Source organism: Megalobrama amblycephala, linkage group LG1 (assembly GCF_018812025.1).
Source record: "Megalobrama amblycephala isolate DHTTF-2021 linkage group LG1, ASM1881202v1, whole genome shotgun sequence".
Classification (NCBI taxonomy): Eukaryota; Metazoa; Chordata; class Actinopteri; order Cypriniformes; family Xenocyprididae; genus Megalobrama; species Megalobrama amblycephala.
The window spans coordinates 38,084,621-38,109,700 of NC_063044.1; the positions used below are offsets into that span (position 1 = coordinate 38,084,621).

The following is a 25,080-nucleotide window of genomic DNA, read 5'->3' on the forward strand; positions in this document are numbered from 1 at the left end:
TTAAAGTATTACTTTCAGAATTAATTTTCTTTTTAAAAGTATGCTTTAAATTCACTTCCCACAAGTGAGGAACAAGAAGGCACAGTGGAATATTTAATTGAAATAGCACATTATCTGAGGAAATAAAATAATATGCATATTCCATACATAAATATTATCATGCAGAGCTTTAAGCAATTAACTCAACACAAAATACATGAACAGAGCAGCTTAATTAGTATTGACAGATAAAATATTGATACTGATAAATATTGATACTGAACAAAAATCATGTATCATAGCATTACAAAGTTTATTTGTATTCATGTTCAGTATAAGCAATACGTTACCTTCTTAATATCAATTTAAAATGATCTGCTCTTCAAAATGGACATTAAAAATAAGTAGCCACACATGTAATGCATAAATGTAAATCAAGGCTAAAGGTTACAGCTTTCAAGATGAACAGCACAGCTATGAGCAAAAGCTATAGCAACACTTGCTTTGTTTTTTAAAGGCACATAAACCTCTGTGCATAATGCAACAAGACACAGCATATCTGCATGTTTGAGGAGAACAATGAGACTTCATGCTTCTTGTGACTTGTTCATTGAGCTGTTCTTTCCTTTCTTAGAAATACAAGGTCCTGCTGTGAAGAAATACAACCAACCTGCCACATATTTACAAAGCTAAAGTGATTAAATAACATCTGAACCGACACATGAAAGGAATGCCTTCTCATGTTGAAGTACTTCATACTTCAACAATATTTATAAAGCAAATAAAGAGGTAAATAGAGTCCATCATGGCTTTTTTTAGTCCTTAAAGTTTTAAAGAGCATAAATAGCTGAACAAGCAAGCACATTTAAAACACTGTTAGACCACACAATATTTTTGTCATTAAACTGACAAGTCCACCATTTTCAACATTATTTGATCACTATAAATATTACATCTGAAATCATGAATGTATATATTCCGAGGTGTTTTCTGACTGTCTTCAGTCAGCGCACAAAAAATAAGTTCAGGACATTTAAGCACTTACTAAAAACATTTCAAAAGCAGTTATATTTCTGTATTACTTACTAATGAGTTTAATACGATCATTTATTGAGTCAATACTTTTGTTTAGTCTTAGAGATAACCTGAAATGAGTTTTTATTTAAATGTGCTTTGTCTATAAACCTGCTGTATGTTAATAAGTGTTATAATATAGTCCAGATCAAAGGTCTATATTAAGTATCACATAACCAAGCACTGAGATGGCGTTCTGCTCCCTCAACCTCCTCAACTACACTCTTAAACTACGCCTTTTGTGCAATGGAAAGGTTTCTGGATGTTAAAGGTTGTTAATGGAACCATAGATGCACCTGCAACATCCTTCTACCAAGGAAAATTATCACCATTTATTCACCCTCATGTCATTATAACCACATTGTTTCTTTTACCACGAAAAGATGGATGGCGAAGCTTCAAAAGTTTCCATAAAGGCTTTTTTTAGATGGAGTTTAGAGTTTATCACACAAATCATACTGTATGGCTTAGGAAGAATAATATATAGCATATAAGTCATACAGACAACTTGATATGTAGTACAGACTAATGATATTTTTTTACAGTGCTTTATGGAGCTTATCAAATCACCATCCACTTTCAAAATATGGATAAAATAAGCTTTGACATTCTAATTCATGGAAGAAAGAAAATAATTCATGGTTTGAATAATGTGAGGGTGACCGTTTTTGGGTGAATTAAGTAGGCAACTCGATGAAATAGAGCCCTAAAATCAAGCACAAAGAAATATGACAAACAGAACAAATCTCATCAGCCTCAGCCAGTTATGTTCAAAAACAAAAGGACTGAAACTAGAGTCACTCATATAGTAAAAGTTGGATACTGAAATGGGAGTGCATCAAACTGCAATGTGGGGACATTAAAGGAAACTTAATGTCGGGATGTACATAGTTTTCAGAGGAGATGGGCCTGCATGGTTAAATATCCAGTTCTTCATCGTCCATGTGAAAATGGCTTGAGGGACCAAGGAGAGGCTGGCTGGAGCAGCAGGTACTCTGAGTGTTCAGACTTTCAGTTGAACCAGACAAACCTACACAAATGATTGACACTGCAGTTAAAAAAACAAGTACTAGTCTACACCAGTGGTTCCCAACCCTGGTTCTGGAGTACTGAACACTGCACATTTTGGATGTCTTTTCTGACACAGTCTGAGGTCTTGGAGTCTTTACTAATGAGCTGTTGGTTTGAATTGGGTATGTTTGATTTTGGAGACATCTAAAGGTGTTACACGACAACAAATGTACTAAAAAGCGGAAGCGTTTTTTCTTCGCGTTTTTCGTGTACAGATGTCAATGTTGTCAAAACGATCCCCGTTCACACGGATCCATGAAAACGATTAAAAACACTAATTCATGCCAGGCCAGTAGTTGGCGATGTCACTTTGTAAACAAAGTGACTATAAACTGAATACTTAATATGGATGCGCATAACGCAAATGCTTTCACAAATTTGCGGGGTTTTTTATAGTTTGCAAGGTATGGAAGCTTGTTTCAGCCAAGGAATTAATAAAAAAAAAAAGATTTGTGACTTTCTCTCACAATTCTGACTTTTTTACTCAGAATTGTGTGATATAAAGTCGAAATTGCGAGAAATATCAATTCTGAATTGTGAATGTATATCTCACAATTCTGACTTTATAACATGCAATTGTGTCTTTATATCATACAATTCTAACTTCATCTCACAATTGCAAGTTTTTTATATCACACAATTCTGAGAAAAAAAGTCAGAATTGCGAGATGTAAACTTGCCATTGCAAGAAAAAAAGTCAGAATTGTGAGATAAAAAGTCACAAATACCTTTTTTATTTTTTATTCAGTGGCGGAAACAAGCTTCTATAGCAAGGAGATGATAACGGTATCATTTTCAAAAAATTGCATTTTGAAAGTTTATGTTTTCAGGCACCCAAAACACAGTTTTTACTCAGTTTTTAAGTTGAAAATTGTGTTGTGTAAATGCGCAGTGCTGTGGTACTCCAAGACCAGGTTTGGGAGCCACTGTTCTACACAAATATCTAACAAAATCACATTTTATATGTGCCAAAGTTTAATAAAAAATGTTGTAAATTGTAATGATCAACACTCTGATAATCAATTACACTAGTAAAACTTTTTGTGCCGCATAGGTTTGCATGGCACTGAGAACAAGAACATGAAGGAACAGCCAAGACAAGAACACAGAAGCCTACATACCAGTTACTCTTCCATACCAATAGAGCAGGAATCAGGACCTAGAGCTGCCCAGAGCAAGACCACGAGAGAAGACAGGAAGGGAGGAGAAGGAAGTCGAGGAATAAATGGCACACAGATTAGATAAGCCGAATGACTGAGAGCCAGAAACAGAGCGTCTGTCAACTCGCAAAAGAGTAAGAATGAACAGTGTTGTTCGATGAATGCACGTACACTCAAGGCTATAGCGTTTCTGTCAACCACACACTCAAAGCATGCAGAGTGGGCTCTTGTGTCCAGATGCACTCACCGGGGAGGGACAGGTCTCCAGGTGGGTCACTTTCAGTTTTGGTATAGCTGCTGTGCTCGCTGCTACAGTCATTCATGGCCTCTTCCTCCAAATTTAGTCCATCCTCTGTATTGATTCACAAATGACAAAAACAAAAGCTGTAATTTTGCACAAAAGATTCTTCTATTGCAAGAAAAAATTTCTATGATATCAATGGATACACAACACTAGCTGTTACTGGATTCTTCATCAGCATCTGTCATGCTTGCCCACTTGTTTTCAAATTATTTGTAATATACGCAGCCCTTCAAAAATGTGGGGTCAGCAAGATTTGTTATTTATAAATTTATAAATATAATTTATTTATTTAAAATTTATATTATATATATATATATATATATATATATATATATATATATATATATATATATATATAAAAAACATGACTTTGCAAATTCCATGACATGGCACATCTGAACATGACTCTATCACTTTCAACTAGGGCTGTCAATAGATTAAAAATTAATTATATGTTACTAATTTCTCAAATTAATTCCAATTAATCACATTTCAATATTTACTGAGAAAAAAAATCTGCATTAAAGATATTATTGTGATATTTTCCGATTTCCAATCAGAGCGTGATAAGAATGGAGTTGCTCACCATCTTCAGGAGAGAGTGAATCAGGGGCGTCCTCCCCAGCCGTACCCTGAGAATACAAAGACAGTGCAGAACATCAGAAAAGCGCATACCCATCAGGCAGGCCGTGTGGAAGATGTTATATGGTTTGTGCTGCTGACCTCAGTGGGGGCGGGACTGCTGGACAGCAGCATGTGAGCTTGTGCATCAGACATCTCAGACAGTTTTTCTTCATCCTCCTCCTGAATGGGTGATGATGGAGAGCGTAGAGTGCTGCAAACACACAAACTGTCAAGACTAGGGATGTGCACAGGGAACACACCAACTAGTCTGCTAGTACAAATAATATTCGATATTTCTACCTTAGCATAGTGAACAATGAAACATCTTTCCTATTTCTCAAATAAATTCATTACTGAATGCACTGGGGGGCGCTGTGGATACATGGAGCTGGTGTGATTTAAGAATGGAAATGTTTATCTTCTTACTGGTATATTTAGTTTTGATTAGTCAAGTGTCACACGCCCCACAGGATGAGGATCTGATTTTACGGTGGAAAGTAGCAGTCGGTGTTCTCAAAAAAAATGTGGAAACTCATCAGACTATTTGTCACTGTAGTCATTGTGCCATCAGAGCACACTTTCTCCACAGCAGACTATATATAGACAATTGATTAATCGCACATAACATTAAGAATCATAATACATTTTTATATTGTAATATAGATTTTTACATTGAATCTCCAAATTAATGTATAAAAATCAAAGACAGTATATTTTAATATTTGTTTAATAGCATTTTTTTATTTAGTTTATTTTTTATTTAAAAAAAAAAAAAAAAGATTTTACAGTTAAAAATAAAATACAGTTTATTTTATTTTATTTATTCAAGTTTATTAAATATAAAAGAATGCCAGTATCACCAATAATGATACTGCTACTGATGATTAAATAGATTTTTTCTTTCTTAAAATCTTAAAATCCATTCAACATTACAGTATAATTAAAAGTCATCATTTTTAACTTTTCATATGCTTAGAAAAATATTATAACTTTTAATTTATGTGAACTTAAAACAATCTTTACATAAACTGATTATAATAAATATGAAATTTAGCTGTGCCTTTAAAGTCACCATGAAATCAAAATCGACAGTTCATGTTTATGGAATACTACAGTATTTATTATAATAATTGATTTATCCGAGCACATCTTTTTTTTTTTTTTTATTCATGTACCCTCATGACCTTTAATCAAAGTCACTTTCCCTCCCTCTAATAATTTGAAATGTCCGTCCCTAAAACAGGAAGCTGGAATGAGTCCAAACTAAGCATGCTTCCTAAGAATATTCCCATATGCAGCAGTGTCAACAGGATGTACTGATAAGGGCAAGTGAAGTCATTACTCTGATGTATGGAAAAGAGAAGCCCATGACCTCTTGCTGTGACACATAGACCTGCTTAAGCAGGAAGTTCCACTCATGACTGGCCATTAGCCCACCATTATTATACTGTCACGAGAATGCAGTGAGCTCTTATGAGCAGCATAAATTTAAAATGTCTCACTTGAGATGAGCCAAAAACAATATTTTATTTTTTGAAGCAATGTTACAGATGCCATGAAATAGTTTGACAAGATCGTTTTCTTTCCTGTGTTTATGCGTTTCCTGTTTCTAACTAAAACAGGAAGTTTGGACATATAGAAAGACTTGTCAGCGAAGGGATGTTCTCTTTATAGAAAGCATCCGATTAGACAAAAATACAAAGCAAAAAATAAAAGCTAATACTTTTATTCAGCAAGGGCACATTCAACTGATTTCAACATAATAATAATTATGTTTCATGAGCATCAAATCATCACATCAGAATGATTTCTGAAGGATCATGTGACACTGAAGACTGGAGTAATGATGCTGAAAATTCAGCTTTGATCACAGGAATAAACTACATTTTAAAACATATTCAAATAGAAAACAATTATTTTAAATTGTATTAATATTTCACAGTATTACTGTATATTTGATCAAATAAATCAAATCAGCCTTGGTGAATCTTACCGACCCTAAACTTTTGACCGGTAGTGTTCATATCCACACAAAGAAAAATAAATAGCATTTTAAGATATAATCTAGCATGTTGTTAGATCCAATTGTTTGTATCCAAAACCAAAGCCTAATATAAACCACAGATGCAGCGGGCCAGGTTTACCTGTCTGGTGACTTGCTGACTTTGCTCTTCTGTCCGGCACTGTCTCCAGAGTGGTCAGGTGAACTGAGTTGCCGGCTCTCTCCACTCAGGCTCCCAGAGAAGTTGATCTCGTCATACAAAGGCGCAGAAGGAATGCCAGGGGACACGGCACCAAGACCGTTCAAAGCCTCCAGCAGGGAGATGGGCTCAAAGCCAGGGGGAACCGAGTCTGAGCTCTGAGAGGGGGGACAAAACATTGAGAATGAGAGAGTGACACCTTGTTGTCTTGTAAAAAGACAACACAGATATATATGTGACATACGGAGTGCTCATCATGGTCCATGCTCTGCGCTAGCACTGGGCTGAAGGAAACAGGAGAAAGCGCTCCAGGCTTCTTTCTTACAGCTCGGATCTGAAGAAGAGCTCGAAATGCTGGAGACAGACAAAAAACCACTTTAATGTCTCAAAAGTATGAAAATAACACAGGCTTTCTGGGCTGTTATTCAAATGATACACAACTGCACTGTAGAAAATGATTAGTTGGTTTAACTTAAAGTAACTTGAGGCTGTCTATACAGTAGAAAGGTGCATTTTTTCAATCTGTGCTACCTGACTAGAGAAAGCAAAGAAAAAAAGTCTGTTGTCTTCTGTTTTTCCATATAGGTAGGAAAACTTCAACACTCACAGTGCACTGGGAATTTTGTATCAATACAAAGCGGGTTGAAAATCGGCAGGGTTGACTTAAATTTCTACTTTCATTGACCTCAAAATTTGAAGGTAACTAGGTTACTACTTTAATTTAAACCAACAAATTAATTTTTACAGTGTGTGGGACTGTTAACAGTAGTTACATACGTAGTCGGCAGATCGGGCAGTTGTTGGCCTGGTAGCGTAGAGTATCAGCGCAGGAGTTACACAAACACAAATGCCTACAAGGTAAAATCAGAGTGTCCCGCAGATCCGACAGACACACCACACACTCATTGCTGTTGTCACTGTTTTCATCGTCGGATGGCTGGGGAGAAAATCATAATGAGATTTTACAATAATAATAATAACAATAATAATAATAATACAGACCTATATAAATATACAGTACAGAAAATTTAAAGAACAGCAACAATCATCTTTTCACCTTTGTCTCTTGATTGTTCTTGTTCTCAATTCCATAAATCTCCTGTAACAAGTAACTAACACGATCCACCTGCGGTGTAAATGCAAATATTTAGGAAAAAAGCATTATAAACATTACCATCTATATTTTGTACTTATTGTTAAAAACAGGACAAGATGTCAATCTTTAGGACTCACTATTTGTTTCTGCTTCAATGGTTTCACTGAGAAACTGCCATCAACATGCTGTAAATTAAAAAAATGTCAGAAATACACAACCACTACAGATAACCACAAATTATGAAAAATATGACATTAATGTCAACTCACTCTTTCAAACGCTGCCAGTAGTACATGTGCATGTCCCAAGCAATCTGAAATAGACAATTACCATTAAAAATGCAGATTCATCATAGCACTAAACAGACACACTGTTTGGTTGTTAGGGCTGCACGATTAATCGCATGCTATTCTCACGCGCATTTCGTCAGTAAAGCCGGTTCCCTGATTACCGCTAAATCGCCATCACCTGCTTTCAAATGAAGCGGCATTTAATAGACAGAGCCGTAGGTCACTGAAAAGCCACGCAATATCGCGTTCATATCGCAGATGAATCGCCTGCGATAATGAACGCGATATTGCGTGGCTTGTCCGTGAACTACGGCTCCGTCTATTAAAAGGCGCTCCGTTTAAAAACAGGTGATGGCGATTTAGCGGTAATCAGGGAACCGGCTTTACTGACGAAATGCGCGTGAGAATAGCATGCGATTAATCGTGCAGCCCTATTGGTTGTTGTTGTTTTTTAGAATATTTGGGGGACACCAAGCTCTATAGGCACAACGTGATAAAGTGTAGAGCAATTAAATCACATATCTTCCATCTTCAACTTTTTTTGGTCTCAACCAGCCATCAGTATCAACAGTGTAGTGTGTCAAGAGATTTTAATGGCCATTTATGGCCAAATGACAAGGTGTCAGAGCAAGTCCTTACACTCAACTATAATGAAGTTTGGACAACATACCATCTCCTTCATCGACCACAGCCTGAATCACCATGGGAAAAACACCTCTGTCCAAATCAAAGTTAAGCTAAAAAAAAAACATGAAGAGAAAAGACAGGTCAAATTACTTACATTCACCAAAGACAGTCACTTTCATTTTATTGGATTTGCATGATCTTGTTCTTTATTTTATGCAAACTAATAATACAAAAAAGTCAAATCAATATCTTAAGAGCCAGTATGGATTTGACTATCAAAGGAGATTGAAAACAGCACTAAACTAGACTGATGGTACTTACATCTTCTTCCTTCCATTCAGAGAAATCAATCTTGAAGGATGGCAGGGTAAACTGCTGGCTAACCCCTCTTTTGTAATATACGGTTTCAGAGACCAATGCAGGGGTTTTGGGGCTGTACCTTAAGAAAAAAAAAAATTAGTTAGTGGACAAATATCATACCAACATACTTTTCAGAGAGTTCAGATGATAGAGGCTTTTCACATTTAAATGCATTTTCTCTGTGGCTCAACTTGCTCCAATGACTGATTGAAATTACTTGAAAAAAGCTTTTAAAATAAACACAAAGACAAGTGCACTGAGTAAATTACTCAAAAGTGATTCAACAGCCATTATTTAAAGGCTTAGTCCACGCAAATATGAAAATTCTGTCATTAATTACTCACCCTCATGTCGTTCCAAAACGTTAAGACTTTTGTTCATCTTCAGAACACAAATTAAGATATTTTTGATGAAATCTGAAATATTTCTGTTCCTCCATTGACAGTCTATTCATCCAAAACAGTTCAAAATCTTCATAAAGAGATCATAAAAGTCAAGCATGTACAGTTGAGCTTCCGTCTATGGATTTATATGTAAATAAAAGCCCAAATTAAATGTGTTGTGATTGTGTCTCTTCAGAGGACTTGGATTAAACTGCTCAATTCATATGAATTTATTTTACAATCTCTTTATAGACGTTTTGAATTATGACCGTTTTGGGTGAATGCACTTTCAACAGAAGTCTTATCCACCTTATTCCTACGCCCCATGAGGCTTTGCACAAATTATGGGTGTAACTTCCGTTAAGCTGTAACAGTCAGTGATAGGCTCACTCTGTAAACACAATAATATGTTTTTTTTTTTAAACTGGGTACAATGAAATGACATTTTACTCACTCTTCAACCAACAATAAAAGGACATTAAAAAGTGTAAAAGCAATTGTATTAACCTGTGAAAACAAACCTGGAAAGAGACGTGAGGCTTTGAGGAGAAAGACAAGAGATTCTTCATGCATTCCAGTGAATTACTAATGGGATATATCATACATTATATCAGGAGAACAGACCACAAATGTGCAGCATATGTTGTCCTTTTTCATACTATTACAGCAGTATGCAAAGGGACAAAAGAAAATAATCACAAGGATAGAAAGCAGCGACTGAAAAGAGCTCTTGCCATAGATATTCTTGTTATAACATGTTACGTTAAAATACCAAGCGTTACGTTATTTTCACGATGTCTGAAAATAAAACATGAAAGAAAAATTGACAGCTCATTCAGTCATACTGACAGATAAGCTTTATTTGTAGGGCATCCTTATGATTTGAAACGATTCATTCCAGTCTCTTTAAATGTAAGTTCCCCAAACCGGAAGTGCAACCCATAATTCGAAACGCAGTAGGCCAGTCAGAAATGAGGTGGATAGGTTTGCAGTGACATTAGGATGAGTAAATGATGACAGAATTTTTATTTTAGGTGAACTATCCCTTTAACACACACTTACAAATAATATGAAATGTAAAATTGCATAATTTCAAGAAAACTGATAAACTAATGGCATTTTTTGGTGAAACTATATCAATAAATGGTTGTGAATATGCGGTTTACGGAATACAAGAACACGGATTAAAGGATTAGTTCACTTTATAAATGAAAATTAGCCCAAGCTTTACTCAACCTCAAGCCATCCTAGGTGTATATGACTTTCTTCTTTCTGATGAACACAATCGGAGTTATATTAATAAATATCCTGACGCATCTGAGCTTTATAATGGCAGTGAGTGGGATCAGCAAGTATGAACTGAAGAAAGTGTCTCCATCCACATCCATCCATCATAAACATATACCACACAGCTCCGGGGGGTTAATAAAGTCCTTCTAAAGGGAAATGATGCGTTTGTTTAAAAAAATATCCATATTTAACAAGTTATGAAGTAAAATATCTAGCTTCCGCCAGACCGCCTTCCGTATTACAGTACAACTTAAGAAAGTTTAAATCTCTAGCAGTTCAACATAGCTTACGCTATGTCCTATGCCTTCCCTATACAACTTAAGGAAAAAGTGTAACTGACTGGACGTCCGTGTGGAGTAGGTTTATGTAGATTTATGATGGATGGATGTGGATGGAGACACTTTCTTCAGCTCATACTCATTGATATTACTCACTAACATTGTAAAGCTCAGATGTTTCAGGATATTTATTAATATAACTCCGATTGTGATCATCAGAAAGAAGAAAGTCATATACACCTAGGATGGCTTGAGGTTGAGTAAAGCTTGGGCTAATTTTCATTTGAAAGAGAACTAATCCTTTAACATGGATAATGAGAACTTTTTTTCCATTATCGATAATCTGTATCACTCAGATGTACGTCAACGTCACAATAAGCAAGAAAATATCTGTCACTACTTCCATTTTATCGTGACTTTAAAGGGTTAGTTCACCCCAAAATGAAAATAATGTCATTTATTACTCACCCTCATGTCATTCTACACCCGTAAGACCTTTGTTCATCTTCGAAACACAAATCAAGATATTTTTTGATAAAATCCAATAGCTCAGTTAGAACCACTGTACTCGCATGAACTGTTTTAAATATGTTTTTAGTACCCTTCTGGGTCTTGAGAGAGTAAATGTCATTACTGGCTATGCAGGCCTCACTGAGCCATCGGATTTAATCAAAAATATCTTAATTTGTGTTCTGAAGATGAAAGAAGGTCTTACAGGTGTAGAATGACATGAGAGTGAGTAATTAATGACAGAATTTTCATTTTTGGGTGAACTAACCCTTTAAACAACTGTTCAGCTTAAGTTCTTACATTGCCATCCCATTGGAGAACTCCTCAAAAGCCTGGCAGTAGATGGTGATGGCCACTCGCGCATCTGAGTCAAAGGTGAACTCCACTCCATATAAGGCCCTCGGTTTTATGCTTTCATCAGTAGGAGTATCAGCATCATCTTTATACCTATAATCACACAAATTTACAATCAAGCACATAAATCAATAACAGTATAAAAGTGACTACATGCAACACCAAACTGAGATCATTTGTTCTCAGGTTATCAATGATACAATCATTCACATTCCCGAATCAGTACCTGACTAATCGTAATGAGTCTTTTCTGATGTTGACAAGACTTCTCAAAGTCTTGACTGGCTCATGGGGTGCTGGAGTAACATAGGGAAACTGTGGTAGGTACCAAAGAAATAAGAAAAGAAGTAATTAATATTTCATTAATATGATTGTATCTAAAGCCAGTTACAAAAAAGAACATAAACATCAGAAGCACTGCAAAACATAATTATAAGACATTCAATATTCAGCAGATGCTCTGATGGTTTGCTTTTCTTGTACCTGCACTGGGCGGTTACCAAGAAAGTTGAGATCCATGTTTTCCCCGAAAAGGTAACCCTCTGGATGAGGGGTGTCAAACTTCTCTCCTCCCATGAAAAAGTGGCTGGCAAAATAGTTTCCTTGGGAAAGGAAAATAGTAATTAGCCAATCTGACACCTCCAACTAAACATTTAAACAGAACAACGAATGCACACTTTGTCATTTTGGCCAGTACTGATCTGTCTAATATCATACAGATTTTTGACAACATAATTTAAATAGCTTGTTGACAGTAATGAATTATTAGACGACTATTTAGGAAGGGCCGCTTATCTGAGCTCAAGATAGATAAACGCCACCTTGTATCGACCTTACCTGATTTTGGAGGATATCTGTACGCTGAATTAGCCTGGATGTCGATGTCCTCAACTCCAGCGATTCTTCGACTGAGAATTGAACCCATTTCTCCAACACAGCCCGATCAAAACAAATAAGCAGTTGTTAAGGCGTACGACAACAGTAACACGGCTGTTAAAGTCAGCTAAGCAGCTAGCCGCGTAATAACAGAACCCGCTCCGAAACGACACAAGTGTTTAAATTAACATGACACGTGTTTGAGCGACATTTCCTTTCTTCTGAGACGGATCTGAGATGGGTTTCGTACAGTCGTATTATGTGATGCTCAGTTCTGTCAGCTGGACCAGTCTTGACACTTGGCTAACTGACTAGCAAGCCAGAGCCTAGCTAATAGTTAGTTTCGCCTGTCACGAACGGCTACCCAACAAAACAAGATGTGAACGGGTACATCAACACACAAACGTAAATTCTGACAGGCAAGAGAAAAAAGACCTGCGGAAAAAAAGTATCGTTTGGTGTTTCTTTCCTCGAGATAATAGTAGCAGTGTCTTCGCGAAAACACAACACAAGGAAATCGTTGTTGCGAGGCGACCCGCGAGGGCTGTAGCATATCGCCACGTGATTGGCCGAGCTTGTCACGAGAAATGTATTGCTCGTCCAATCACAAGCTGAGCTGACCATGAGAATTCTGTTTTCGTCTAGTCGGGACAACACAAGCTTTTTTGTTATCTCACACTGACAATAATATATTTTAGTAACGTAAAATATCTGTAATATCTCTTGATATATCTATTAAAATATATAAATATTTATATAAATACTCACGGCAGCAGCGGTGTTTACATTTATAGTAAGGTGAACAGATTCTGAATTATTCTGTGGTCAAAATATAATTGAAATTTCACTTATCTATGAATATTATTTCATATTTTTTTATGTTGTGGGCTCAATATACTATTATAATAATTAATAATTAGGGCCTATTATGAAGTTCGCTGACCCTAACTAGTTGTAATATAACTCACTAAAATAATACAGTATGAGAAATAGTAAATAGCAGCATTGCAAACAGCAAAAACATCAAATAAATAAAAAATACAATAAAAAATAAATATGACAACATATGATAAATAAAACTGTACTTAACAAATATGATTGTAACCTTTTTTCCTAATTGTATTTAATATTTTCATTTTAGTAAACTGGATATGAATGTTATTTTATGTTTGTTTGTATTTTTTCTTTTGGAAATTGAACTTACTATGCCAAAAAAAGGCTTAATTTAAGGCTTATTTTGAGGGCAAAAGTAACTGTTGCATGCGTAATTGTTTAGTTGGGTTTTGTGGGAATTACTTAGTACAAAAATCAAAATACATACTCAAATTGGTACACAACAGAATGAAAGTGATAATCTTAATAACATGATACAGTGGGGGTAGCTTGATGTGAGGTATGTTTGTAATAATTTAACGTGAATTTCATATCCATATTTGTCTTCAGTCCATTGAGGCTCTCATTTGCACACTTGCCTACAAATCCCAGAGTTCTTCTCTGACGCTCGCTGCAGTTGTCCGACAGGGGGCGCTAAGCGCGGCCGACGCTTCAACTCACAACATTTCTTGTTTGTAGTCGACAAGTTGATGTTCGTGTGCGGCGTTTTTGAAAGATTGCAAGCTGAAAGTTTGAACGGACGAAACCACACAGCTTTCTTAACTGAATATGGAGGAACTAAGACATCAAGTTATGATAAATCAGTTTGTTCTTACAGCCGGATGTGCGGCAGATCAAGCAAAGCAGCTTCTACAAGCTTCACATTGGCAGTTTGAGGTATGTTTGTTTGGGAAAATAACATCAAACTGAATGTCATGTTGCACACTAGTATCTATAATATAAATCACTATAATTAACTCTTCGTGTATTTGATGTAGTTTATTATAATGCAAAACAAGCTCATTGCAACAGACAGCAAAACAAGCCAACAAATTAAATACTCTGTATAAAATATTTGAAACGGGATTTAAAAAAAAAAAAAAAAAAAGTTGGCTTCAGCGCATTGTCTATAAATTTAAATGTATGTTCAAAGCTCTCCAATACACATTTGCTTTCTTCCTCACGTATTTATGAATAACTGATAACTCTTTTATGGTGTTGCAGACTGCACTCAGTACTTTTTTCCAAGAGGCTAATATTCCTTACAGTCATCAAATGGTGAGTATATATTTATATTTTATTTTCTGAAGCATTTGTTATTGTGTCTTAATAGTTTTTAGTATCTGTTATGATGACTTCCGCCATGTTGAAACCACGAGTCCTACAAAAATAAACACAGGCTGGCGTGTTTTCTCGCGAGGGCTGCATTTATGTCGTTTAAAACTCACAACTTCGCCGTTTAAGCGCATATAGTCTTCCGTTGGTAGTTAATTGAGTATGTAAATATTAAATATGATAAAATAATCTGGACTCGTGGGAGTTGCGATTTTGTAAACGTGTCCAGAGTTGTGGGGGAGGGAGGGCGATTCCAGGAAACCGAGAGCACGCGCTTGGCGCTGACTGCGCTGTTTACACCGCCGCTGCCGCTGCTGCTGCGATAATATTAACAATGACACGACACGACCGCGCTCTGTAGCCTGTTCAAAACAGCACTGGCTCAAAAAATAATGTTTTCCTATTTTTCATCAGATATCCTAAATTAAAGGAATTTGTTTGTAATTTCTCAGAAGATGTAGTACTACCGGTCACATGCAAATCGAGTTCAGCTAACCCTTGGAGACAGGGGCGTAGCCATCATTTCAGGAGTGAGGGGGCACTAATGTTGGGTGTAATACCAGGTTTTATCTCACTTTTGTCTAATTGATAGACTTTTTTTTATTTTTCAATCTCATCTATTGCTTTTAATTTGAAATCAATTTGCTTTTAACCCATTTTAGCCCACCGGTAACTATAGTTGCCGCAGTGTATGGTTGTCATTTTCCTTTTTTAGGTTTTTTTCTAGATGTTTTCCATGTTTTATTTCTCAATGACATGCAAGAAAACATCCAAATAAAGGATTTCAAGAACAAAAAAAAGGTATTCACTTCCTTCCTGTGACATGAGGCTGTCAACTTCCTACCCCTACTTCCAGGAAGCATAGTGAAGGCAAACCCTCCCAAAGAAAAGTAATTTTCATGTTAATATTAGAATTTTTTTGCTGAAATATATATATCTACATAATCATGAGGGTCTCTAGAATCATCCAAACAAAGCAAATCTTACAAAAGATCTATATGTTTTTGTATACTTAGTCAAAAGTCCAAGCGGCAACTATAGTTGCCGGTGGGCAAATGACTTGTAAGTACATATATCATGGGGAAATGGGGTATACTGTGTTTAATGAGTTAATAAATCAAGGTTATTGGTCTTGTTTAGTGCTTTTTGCTTTCATAATATTTTATATTGTTATATATTATATATTGTTATTTGTTAATTAATTTATTTTTTAATTTATTTTTTGTTTGTTTGTTATATGTGACCCTGGACTACAAAACCAGTTATAAGGGTCAATTTTTTGAAATTAAGATTTAGACATCATCTGAAAGGTGAATATATATATAAGCTTTCCATTGATGTATGGTTTGTTATGATATGACATTTGGCTGAGACTCAACTATTTGAAAATCTGTAATCAGAAGGTGCAAAAAAATTGAAATATTGAGATAATTGCCTTAAAGTTGACCAAATGAAGTCCTTAACAATGTATATCCATTTACAAAAAGAATTTTTTATATATTTACAGTAGAAAATTTACAAAATATCTTAATTGAACATGATCTCTACTTAATCTACTTAATTTACTTAACTTAATTTTTGGCATTAAAGAAAAAAAAAAAAATCAATAATTTTGACCTATACAATGTATTGTTTGCTATTGCTACAAATATACCAGTGCAGTTTATGACTGGGTTTGTGGTCCAGGGTCACATATAGATGTAATTTTTTCTAATGAACAATGTAATTTAACATTTTAATTCACAATGCTCTGTTGGAGCAACTTAACGGCTGCACTTTGTTCTGCACTATGTTCCACCACTTTAAAACAAATGGATTTGTTGTTTGTTGTGTTTTCATATTCAAGAGATTATAAGCTAGATGCAGCTTTTTTGTGTTCACATTGAATGTTCTTCAACTTTGATTGATCTGTTAAAAGCAGTTATTTTGAGTTAGATGCATAAATGTTCTCCTCCTATTAAAATTTTACATTGAGGGGCGCATACAACATATTTGCCCACCGGCAACTATAGTTGCCGCACATTCAAACACGTTTTTTAAGAAAAAAAACAAAAACTAAATAAAAAAAATAAATGCAGAACATGTTCACATAGGACACTATTAACAGGACTATATGCATGAAACCATTCAGAAAAAATTGGGCACAAATGGGTTAATAAGAAACAGTGGTGGCTGGTGCTAAAATGTTTTAGGGGGGGTACAAAAAAAAAAAGAATTAGATGTGCAGAATAGGCTAATTGTTAAATAATGTGATGTAATGTATCATTACTGCTTATCTAAAACATGGAAAATTCAGTATTTAAAGGGATAGTTTACCCAAAAATGAAATTTTGATGTTTATCTGCTTACCCCCAGGACATCCAAGATGTAGGTGACTTTGTTTCTTCAGTAGAACACAAATGATGGTTTTTAACTCCACCGTTGCCGTCTGTCAGTCAAATAATGGGAGTGAATGGGAACTTCTACTATAAGAGTAAATAAAACTTGCACAGACAAATCCAAATTAAACCCTCCGGCTCGTGACGACACATTGATGTCCTAAGACACGAAACGATTGGTTTGTGCGAGAAACTGAACAGTATTTATATAATTTTTTACCTCTAATACACAAACCGATTGTTTCGTGTCTTAGGACATCAATGTGTCGTCACAAGCCACAGGGTTGAATTTGGATTTGTCTGTGCACGTTTTTTCGACTCTTATTGTTCAAGTTCCCATTCACTCCCATTATATGACTGACAGACGGCAACGGTTGGAGTTAAAAATCATCATTTGTGTTCTACTGAAGAAACAAAGTCACCTACATCTTGGATGCTCTGGGGGTAAGCAGATAAACATCAAATTTTCATTTTGGGGTGAACTATCCCTTTAAAGTATGCCATAGGGCTGGGCAATATGGCCAAAAAAATCATATCTCTATTTTTTGACTGAATGGTGATGTATAATCTCGGTATTTTGAACATTTTTCTATGTTCTTGAACTAAAAAAAAAATAATAATCTGTATTTAATTAAAAAAAATTCACATCCTGCCCAATATTTTCCTACAAACAATGTTCATATTGAAGGCTATGAAAACAAACATGAATGTAACTTTGTAGTCTGTTATATTATGAGCAAAAAAAAAGGGGGTCAAATTACATGAGGCCTACATTCTAACATTGTGACACTACAATCTAAAAACAAAATAATGCTTTTTAAAGCAGAAGTTACATTCACTAAACTAAAAATGAAAGTAAAAAAGCACAAACTAATTATTAGTCTATGATTACCCTACAATAGTCGCTTTACAGTTACTGCTATCATAAAATACACTTAGTTCGAAATTCTACATGTGGCACATTTATGTTCGCAAACAAAAACAAATACTCAACAACATATTTTAGCTAAATGTATATTTTAGTCAGAATTATTGTGCTCCGAAGTTTGTGCTTCCACTCCTGTCTCCTGGACAGCAAAATGGAAATATTTTCTCGACTTTCTAACATTTACAGATGGAGAAAATGTCTGTGAAATGTAAGTTATGCACTGAGGAAATTATTGGAAGTCACTTTAGCTTAAAGTTTATAAATAGAGACGTTTCCACCAATCCAGCCCTCCCGGAACCCATAGAGATTGCATTGCAGTGCCTGCAGTTTGAAAAAAAGTTTTTTGAATGGAAGTCTATGAGAGCACTCGGGGCAATTCTCGGCCAGAGCGAAATCGCCCAAAAAGAGGCGGTACTCCACAGAACGTGATTGATGCTGGCAGAACAAAACAGCCTAGCAGTGACAGCTAGCGTCACACTGTGGTTGAAAAAAGTCCGTCCCTTTCTCACTTTGGTGGTGCATTGCCCTAATGAAGAAACCGCCCCTGATAAGAAATCAAATACACTGCTGAACAATAACCAATATCTAATATTGGTACTACTTATCAAAAGTTTGTAAACCATAAGAGACTTCCTTCAAAACATTAAAATGGTTGTCAATTAGCACTGCATTATTCATATACTTTATTGTCAATAAATACCTTGAGATGGCTTGAAAAACACACATAAATTATATCTTGTCACAATCGTGTGTTTGTCTTCATGTTTCTTCAGTCAATACGTTTCTGCATTTTATAGAGTACCTCAGAGATTAAGTGTTTTTGTAGGCCAACCCGGAAGTTAGCGGCACACGGGTTCCCTTGATCGAAAGCCTATGCATTTTTCCCATAGACTTTTGGAAAATCATAAAAAATAAGCTCTGTGTTTAACAAAGGGTTATGACACTTACACGTTTTGTCTATCAAGATAATCTTTACAAGTTAACACAACATTTATACATTTTGAAGCTTAAATAAAGTGGTCAGATATAAAAAGCTAACAGTAGGCTATAAACGGACTACAGCACGCCATGGGCGCGGATCAACGTCGTCACCACCAAGCTTCCTCAAACTTTATTTAAAAACATGCTCACTGATTATGATCTGCGCTGTTATGAATACTTATCCTCTTTTTCATGAGAAATGCTGTTCAAATGTCCTGTTTGTCATGATGCCGTCTAACGTCCCCGCCAAAGGAAGTAGTCCCTTTTAGCAACTTGTTAGCAACCGCCGTTTTTAAGACACAATAAAGGTTTAAAAAAAATCACAAGTGGGTTATAACTGGTGTGTTTTATGTCATAGATCAAAATGTGAAAATATTTAGAGGCTTTGTTAACCACAGACCTTATTTCAGGCGATTTAGCAAAAACCCATTCAAAAAACCCATAGACTTTAGTGCGATGGAACCGGAAGTCCTAAAATGCTAACTCGCTTCCGGGTTTTGCCTACAAAAACTCATCATCCCTGAGGTACTCTATTCAGCTGCTGCTAGAGTGAATAGCTGAATTATTTCTACAAAACTGTTTTGGACATTCAGCAAGAGAGCGCCCTCCGGCTTCCAGTATGAATGGAGCATATATTACACGAGAGTGAGCGCTCCATAATGCTTAGGTCGCCTCATTTTAGTTAATAATACAACGACAGGTCATGCAAAAAGTGCGGGGGATGAATTTACGTTTTATTAAAAGTGCTGGGGACACGTCCCCCACGTATTCTACGCCCTTGCTTGGAAAGCACCTAATTTGTCTCAAGTTCAAGTATGCTTAAGTGTTTGCTAATTAAAATGGTTTGCTCTAAAATCACATAAAATGAAATATTAATATGATGTGCATCCACATAAGACGAAGACTTTTATGAGAAAAGGCGGTTTATTCCACAGGGAGCGGGTCGCACCCTTATGGGCGCTGCCATGGTGACGTCACCTCCAGTGTCATGCGTGCAGTTGACGGCGTTTATAAATGCTAACAACAAAAATAATAATGCATTACAACTCTCAGCCAGTGCTCAGTGTGCTTTACCATGTGTAAATGTGAAAGTACATCTAAACAAACAAACCGAAGGATGTGACAATGGAAAAAGCAAACAATCAAATCAGATTCTGATAATAGTGAAAATGAAGGTGAAAGGTAATGTTGCACAATGTCAGTTTTGCTGGACTTGGGCATGTTTGCTTAAAATGTTTGGTCCCCACAGCTGCACGCAGACAGCTGAATTATGAATGATCTGTGTGTAAATGGAAAGCAGAGATTAGTTACATTTTCGGATGACAGAGTATCGAACAAGCCATAGAAATGGCCTTTACACATATATAGATTTCAGTTTCAAGGTCCTACTCATTGTAATAGCTTAATTGTAAGGGTGTTTTGGTCCAGTTGATGGTACTATCACTGGACTGCTGATATTCACCAGCTGATCCTTGATCCATTTGTTTACACGTTGTTTACAAAATGTTTTGTTAGCCATATGGCTACTTTTGAATGACTATCAATGGAGAAATGTGCTTTCTGACATATAGTTATGCCATCCACATATATTGTGGAGTGATGTGAGAAACTAGCACAGCTATTTAGAAAATCAGTTGAATGGGAGAATCAATTATATTACGGTTGGTAAAAAAGTCTCTCATGCTCACCCATACTTTGCTTATTTGATCAAAAATACAGTAATACTGTGAAATGTTATTGCTATTTAAAATAGTTCTTTCCTATTTCAGTATGTTTTAAAATGTAATTTATTCCTGTGATCAAAGCTGAATTTTCAGCATCATTACTCCAGTCTTCAGTGTCACATGATCCTTCAGAAATCATCATCTAATATGATGATTTGCTGCTCAAGAAACATTTATTATTATTATCAATGTTGAAAACAGTTGTGCTGCTTCATATTTTTGTGGAAAAGGTGATTCAGGAGCCTTTGAAAAAATAATCTTGGTAACACTTTACAGTAAGGTTCATTAGTTAAACATTAATGTATTAACTAACATGAACTAACCATGAGCAATACATTTGTACTGTATATGTTAATCTGTTAACGTTAGTTAATAAAAATCCAGCTGTTCGTTGTTTGTTCATGTTAGTTCACAGTGCATTAACTAATATTAACAAACACAACTCTTGAGTTTAATAATACATTAGTAAATGTTGAAATTAACATTAACTAAGATTAATAAGAGCAGTTCATTATTAGTTCATGTTAACTAATGAACCTTATTGTAAAGTGTTAATGAAATCTTTTGTTACATTATAAATGTCTTTAGTGTCACTTTTGAAAGGTATTCTAGTGTATACAGTTTAACAGTCATTACAAAACAATATGTGACCACAGTGTTGTGACTGACCAACCAGAGTAAGGTATTTCTGAGAGCCATATAATAAACAGAAGTCATTTCAAAAGTATTTAACATACAGAGAATATTGTTTATTACAGAATATGCAAATGTCTTAGGTCAGATGACCACAAAAAGGCTTTGATAAATACTAATACGTTTTAAACAGGAATACAGCATGTCACAAAAGACGTCATAGGTGTTGTTTTTCCTCTGATTATCTTCTTAATGCTGGCCTCTGAAAGACTAAATGTTGCTATAGTAACATTTGTGAGTGCATCAGGTCTGGTGTTTGTTCAGGCGAGGTGGCCAATCATTATTGTAATAACTCCAAAGGTCTACAACCTCAGTTACTCACCCACAACACTTCAGAAACTTCCTCAGAATCCTCAGAAAATGATTTCCATTCAGTGGACATAGCTGTAAAAATCCAATGATGCATTAACCACACCAGATTTGAAGTAAAAATGAAATCAAAACTGGCAATTTTTACAGAATTGCATTATTATAAACGGTGCGCATTATCATTTCTTAGAATTCATGTGCACTCGTAATCTTTAATCAAAAATGTTAACCTCTCAATCAAAACATCTGTTTTCTTCATGAGTTGGTTAGCCACACCCAACGTCCTACAGTCAAATTCCCAAAGGATGAAAGTCCTGCCCTGCATTTTTTTCCCTCATTCCCGAAACCGTTTCACTCAGATATGCATCACAATAGGGGTAAAAAAAGACTTATTACAACATTTCATTTTCATGCTGACTTTAAGTTGGTTGTGTTTTTTGATTTCCAGATGTGCACTCCAGCCAACACACCAGCGACACCCCCCAACTTCCCAGATGCCCTGGCCATGTTTTCTCATCTCAAAGCCTCAGAGAGCTTCAGCAACAGCAGTCCCATCACTTCTATGGCTACATCACCAGCTCCTCACACCAACTGGGCCATGAGCCCTCCGGCGACCCCTGGCCTCCAGGGGCGATGGACTCCGGGTCAGCTTGTGCCGCAGACGGCCTCTCCAGGCTGGCCCGCAGCTGTGACTCAGCAAGCCTCCGCTGAGCATACTAGTATTGTCATGGAGGCCGAGAGATAGAGACTGCTTTAACCAGCCATCACACCTTACGGGAAAAGGAGGATGGAACTTCCTCTTGACGATTTCGGCAGTTGTGGATGTAAAACTGAATTGAAGTGAACGCTATGGGAGATCGGTGGTGGTGGAACAGCATATGTCCTCTCCTCTGAGGTCACTGGAGATCTGGGACTCTTTTTAAAAAGCTTTTTTGGCCAAAAAGATGGACAGAATGAGTAATTATGTAGCATATTCACAGATAACCTCAGACAAATGAATGTGTTACTGAATATTGTCCATTTCAGCAGTTCTCAAGTAATAGTGGATACTCTATTTTGCACTGTTTACTCAACCTGCAGTGGATCTACGGTTAAAGGGATAGTGTCATTCCAAACCTGTGTGACTTTATTTGGACACCATTGACTTCCTTTTTATGGACACAAACCTTTGAAATGTATTTTCTTTTGTTATACAGATGAGAGTCATACGGGTTTAAGGCCCGTTCACACAAAAGACTCCAGAGAAACAATATTGTTGGAATCATTACGATTATTTCCAGCTGGTGAACAATAAAAACATTGACAGCCAATCAGAATCCATCCTGCTTTAAAGAGCTTGAGCATTTAATGCAGCAGATGACAAAAGCAGAACAATATCATCAGCTGTTGTGGATGCTCAAATAGTTATCTTTATAGTTATCCTTCTTGGTGTGAACAGGCTTTTAGAATGATATGAGTAAATGATGACACAATGTTCGTCTTTGAGTGTACTGTCCCTTTAATTGACAGGTTTACTGCAGCAATCACATGATCTGGTCTGTATTTATTGACTTCCTTATGACTCTGTGATGAATTGAATTGGCATTTTGTATAAAAGTAATGGTATAGGAAGCATTTCATACCCAGAATGTTAAATTCTCTGGTTTTACCCAGTGCTTATAGCACATTTGTCTGTTTTATCATGAATCCCTCTTTTAATATATAAAGCGAGAAGAATATATTTCTCCTATTTCTTTTGACAGATCATCTCCCTGCAACTGTGTTCACACTGCCTCCACAATATTTGTGAACTGTGTGATGGTTGTCATTTCCTATTTTTTTGTGTTTTTAAATAAATATTGTATATATTGCAAAACACGTTGTGGTGGTGTTCACATTAGCGTAGTAAAATAGTTTACATCTGGTCGTTTTTTTTTCTGGTCTGTTTTCCTTATAGTGTACTTAGGGTCACTTCATGTATGACCTTTGTATCCTTTTATACCATGGTAAATGATTACACAGACTCAGAGATAACTTTAATTCAGCAAACAATAAATCCGATTCCAGTTCTATATACTGACCATAATTGCATTGATTTTGAGCTTTTACACCTTTATGTATTTCATGTTTAATTTCATAACACAAAATTTTATCCTAAATTCTGTACAGTATACAAGAAAATAGGAAATATCAAATCAATTATCTAACAAATTAATTCGGAAAGATCATGCAAGTCATTGTCAAGTCAAACATTGATGATAATAAATGTTTCTTGAGCAGCAAATCATCATATTAGAATGATTTCTGAAGGATCATGTGACACTGAAGACTGGAATAATGATACTGAAAATTCAGCTTTGATCACAGGAATAAATTAGACTTTACTGTATATTGACATAGAAAACAGCTGTTTTAAATTGGAATAATATTTCACAATATTACTGTTTTTGTTTGTATTTATTTTTAATCAAATAAATGCAGGCTTGGTGAGCAGAAGATACTTCTTTTAAAACATTAAAAAATCTTACTGACCCCCAACTTTTGAACGGTAGTGTAAATAATAATTTCTGTCAGCCATATAATGCATGTCAATGGGAACTCCATCTATAAGAGTCAAAAAAACCCTGCGGCTCATGAAGACACATTGATGTCCTAAGACACGAAGCGATTGGTTTGTGCGAGAAAACGAACAGTATTTATATCATTTTTTACTTATAAAACACCACTATGTCCAACTGCGTTCAGCATCCGGTTAGTGAGGTCAAAAAACGCGTTCTGATGACGGAAGTGATGCCTCGCGCTTTGCTTCAATGAGTGTGAGCGATCACTGCCGTTGTCAGAGCGCGATCAGACCTCACTAACCGGACGTGGAGGGCAGTTGGACATAGTGGTGTTTTAGAAGTAAAAAATTATATAAATACTGTTCGGTTTCTCGCACAAACTGATCGTTTCGTGTCTTAGGACATCAATGTGTCGTCACGAGCCGCAGGGTTTAATTTGGATTTGTCTGTGCATGTTTTTTTGACTCTTATTGATGGAGTTCCCATTGACATGCATTATTCGACTGACAGACGGCAACGGTGGAGTTAAAAATCATCATTTGTGTTCTACTGAAGAAACAAAGTCACCTACATCTTGGTATGCCTCAGTGATAAACAACAAATTTTCATTTTTGGGTGAACTATCCCTTTAATACCAGCTCTTAAAAGGTTGTGGACATTTTTTTTTTTTTTTTTTTTAAATGAAAATCAGCTTTTCTATTTGTAATCAGCTTACAACAGCTTACAGTTAAGTAATTTTATTACCTAGAAACTTCTTATGATGGCAATCTCTATAAAAAGAGAAGAGATGTCAATTTAATTGAAAGTAATTTTGTATTCCCTTGCCTTTTTGGAACTATTAA

The 25,080-nt window shown here is 35.8% G+C and overlaps 2 protein-coding genes across 3 annotated transcripts; one reads left to right on the forward strand and one right to left on the reverse strand.

The window, feature by feature from the left end:
- Positions 1-268: 268 nt before the first annotated feature.
- mgrn1b (mahogunin, ring finger 1b) lies at positions 269-13,033 on the reverse strand. Of its 2 annotated transcripts, XM_048191412.1 has the most exons (17): positions 12,439-13,033; positions 12,085-12,203; positions 11,828-11,916; positions 11,548-11,694; positions 8,748-8,865; positions 8,470-8,536; positions 7,779-7,822; positions 7,647-7,694; positions 7,471-7,539; positions 7,191-7,350; positions 6,658-6,767; positions 6,357-6,571; positions 4,312-4,423; positions 4,175-4,220; positions 3,532-3,636; positions 3,246-3,289; positions 269-2,083 (listed from the first exon to the last, which is right to left on the reverse strand). In XM_048191412.1, the coding sequence occupies exons 1-16, from the start codon at positions 12,524-12,526 to the stop codon at positions 3,249-3,251; spliced, it is 1,578 nt and encodes a 525-aa protein (XP_048047369.1). In that variant the 5' UTR covers positions 12,527-13,033; the 3' UTR covers positions 269-2,083; positions 3,246-3,248. The 2 variants fall into 2 exon arrangements, with proteins under 2 accessions (XP_048047369.1, XP_048047358.1); XM_048191401.1 differs by lacking the exon at positions 3,246-3,289.
- A 952-nt stretch (positions 13,034-13,985) lies between these two features.
- On the forward strand, positions 13,986-23,553 carry ubald1b (UBA-like domain containing 1b). Its single transcript, XM_048191697.1, has 3 exons — positions 13,986-14,247; positions 14,575-14,628; positions 22,147-23,553. Exons 1-3 carry the CDS (start codon positions 14,140-14,142, stop codon positions 22,441-22,443), a joined length of 459 nt encoding a protein of 152 aa, XP_048047654.1. The 5' UTR covers positions 13,986-14,139; the 3' UTR covers positions 22,444-23,553.
- Positions 23,554-25,080: the final 1,527 nt, after the last annotated feature.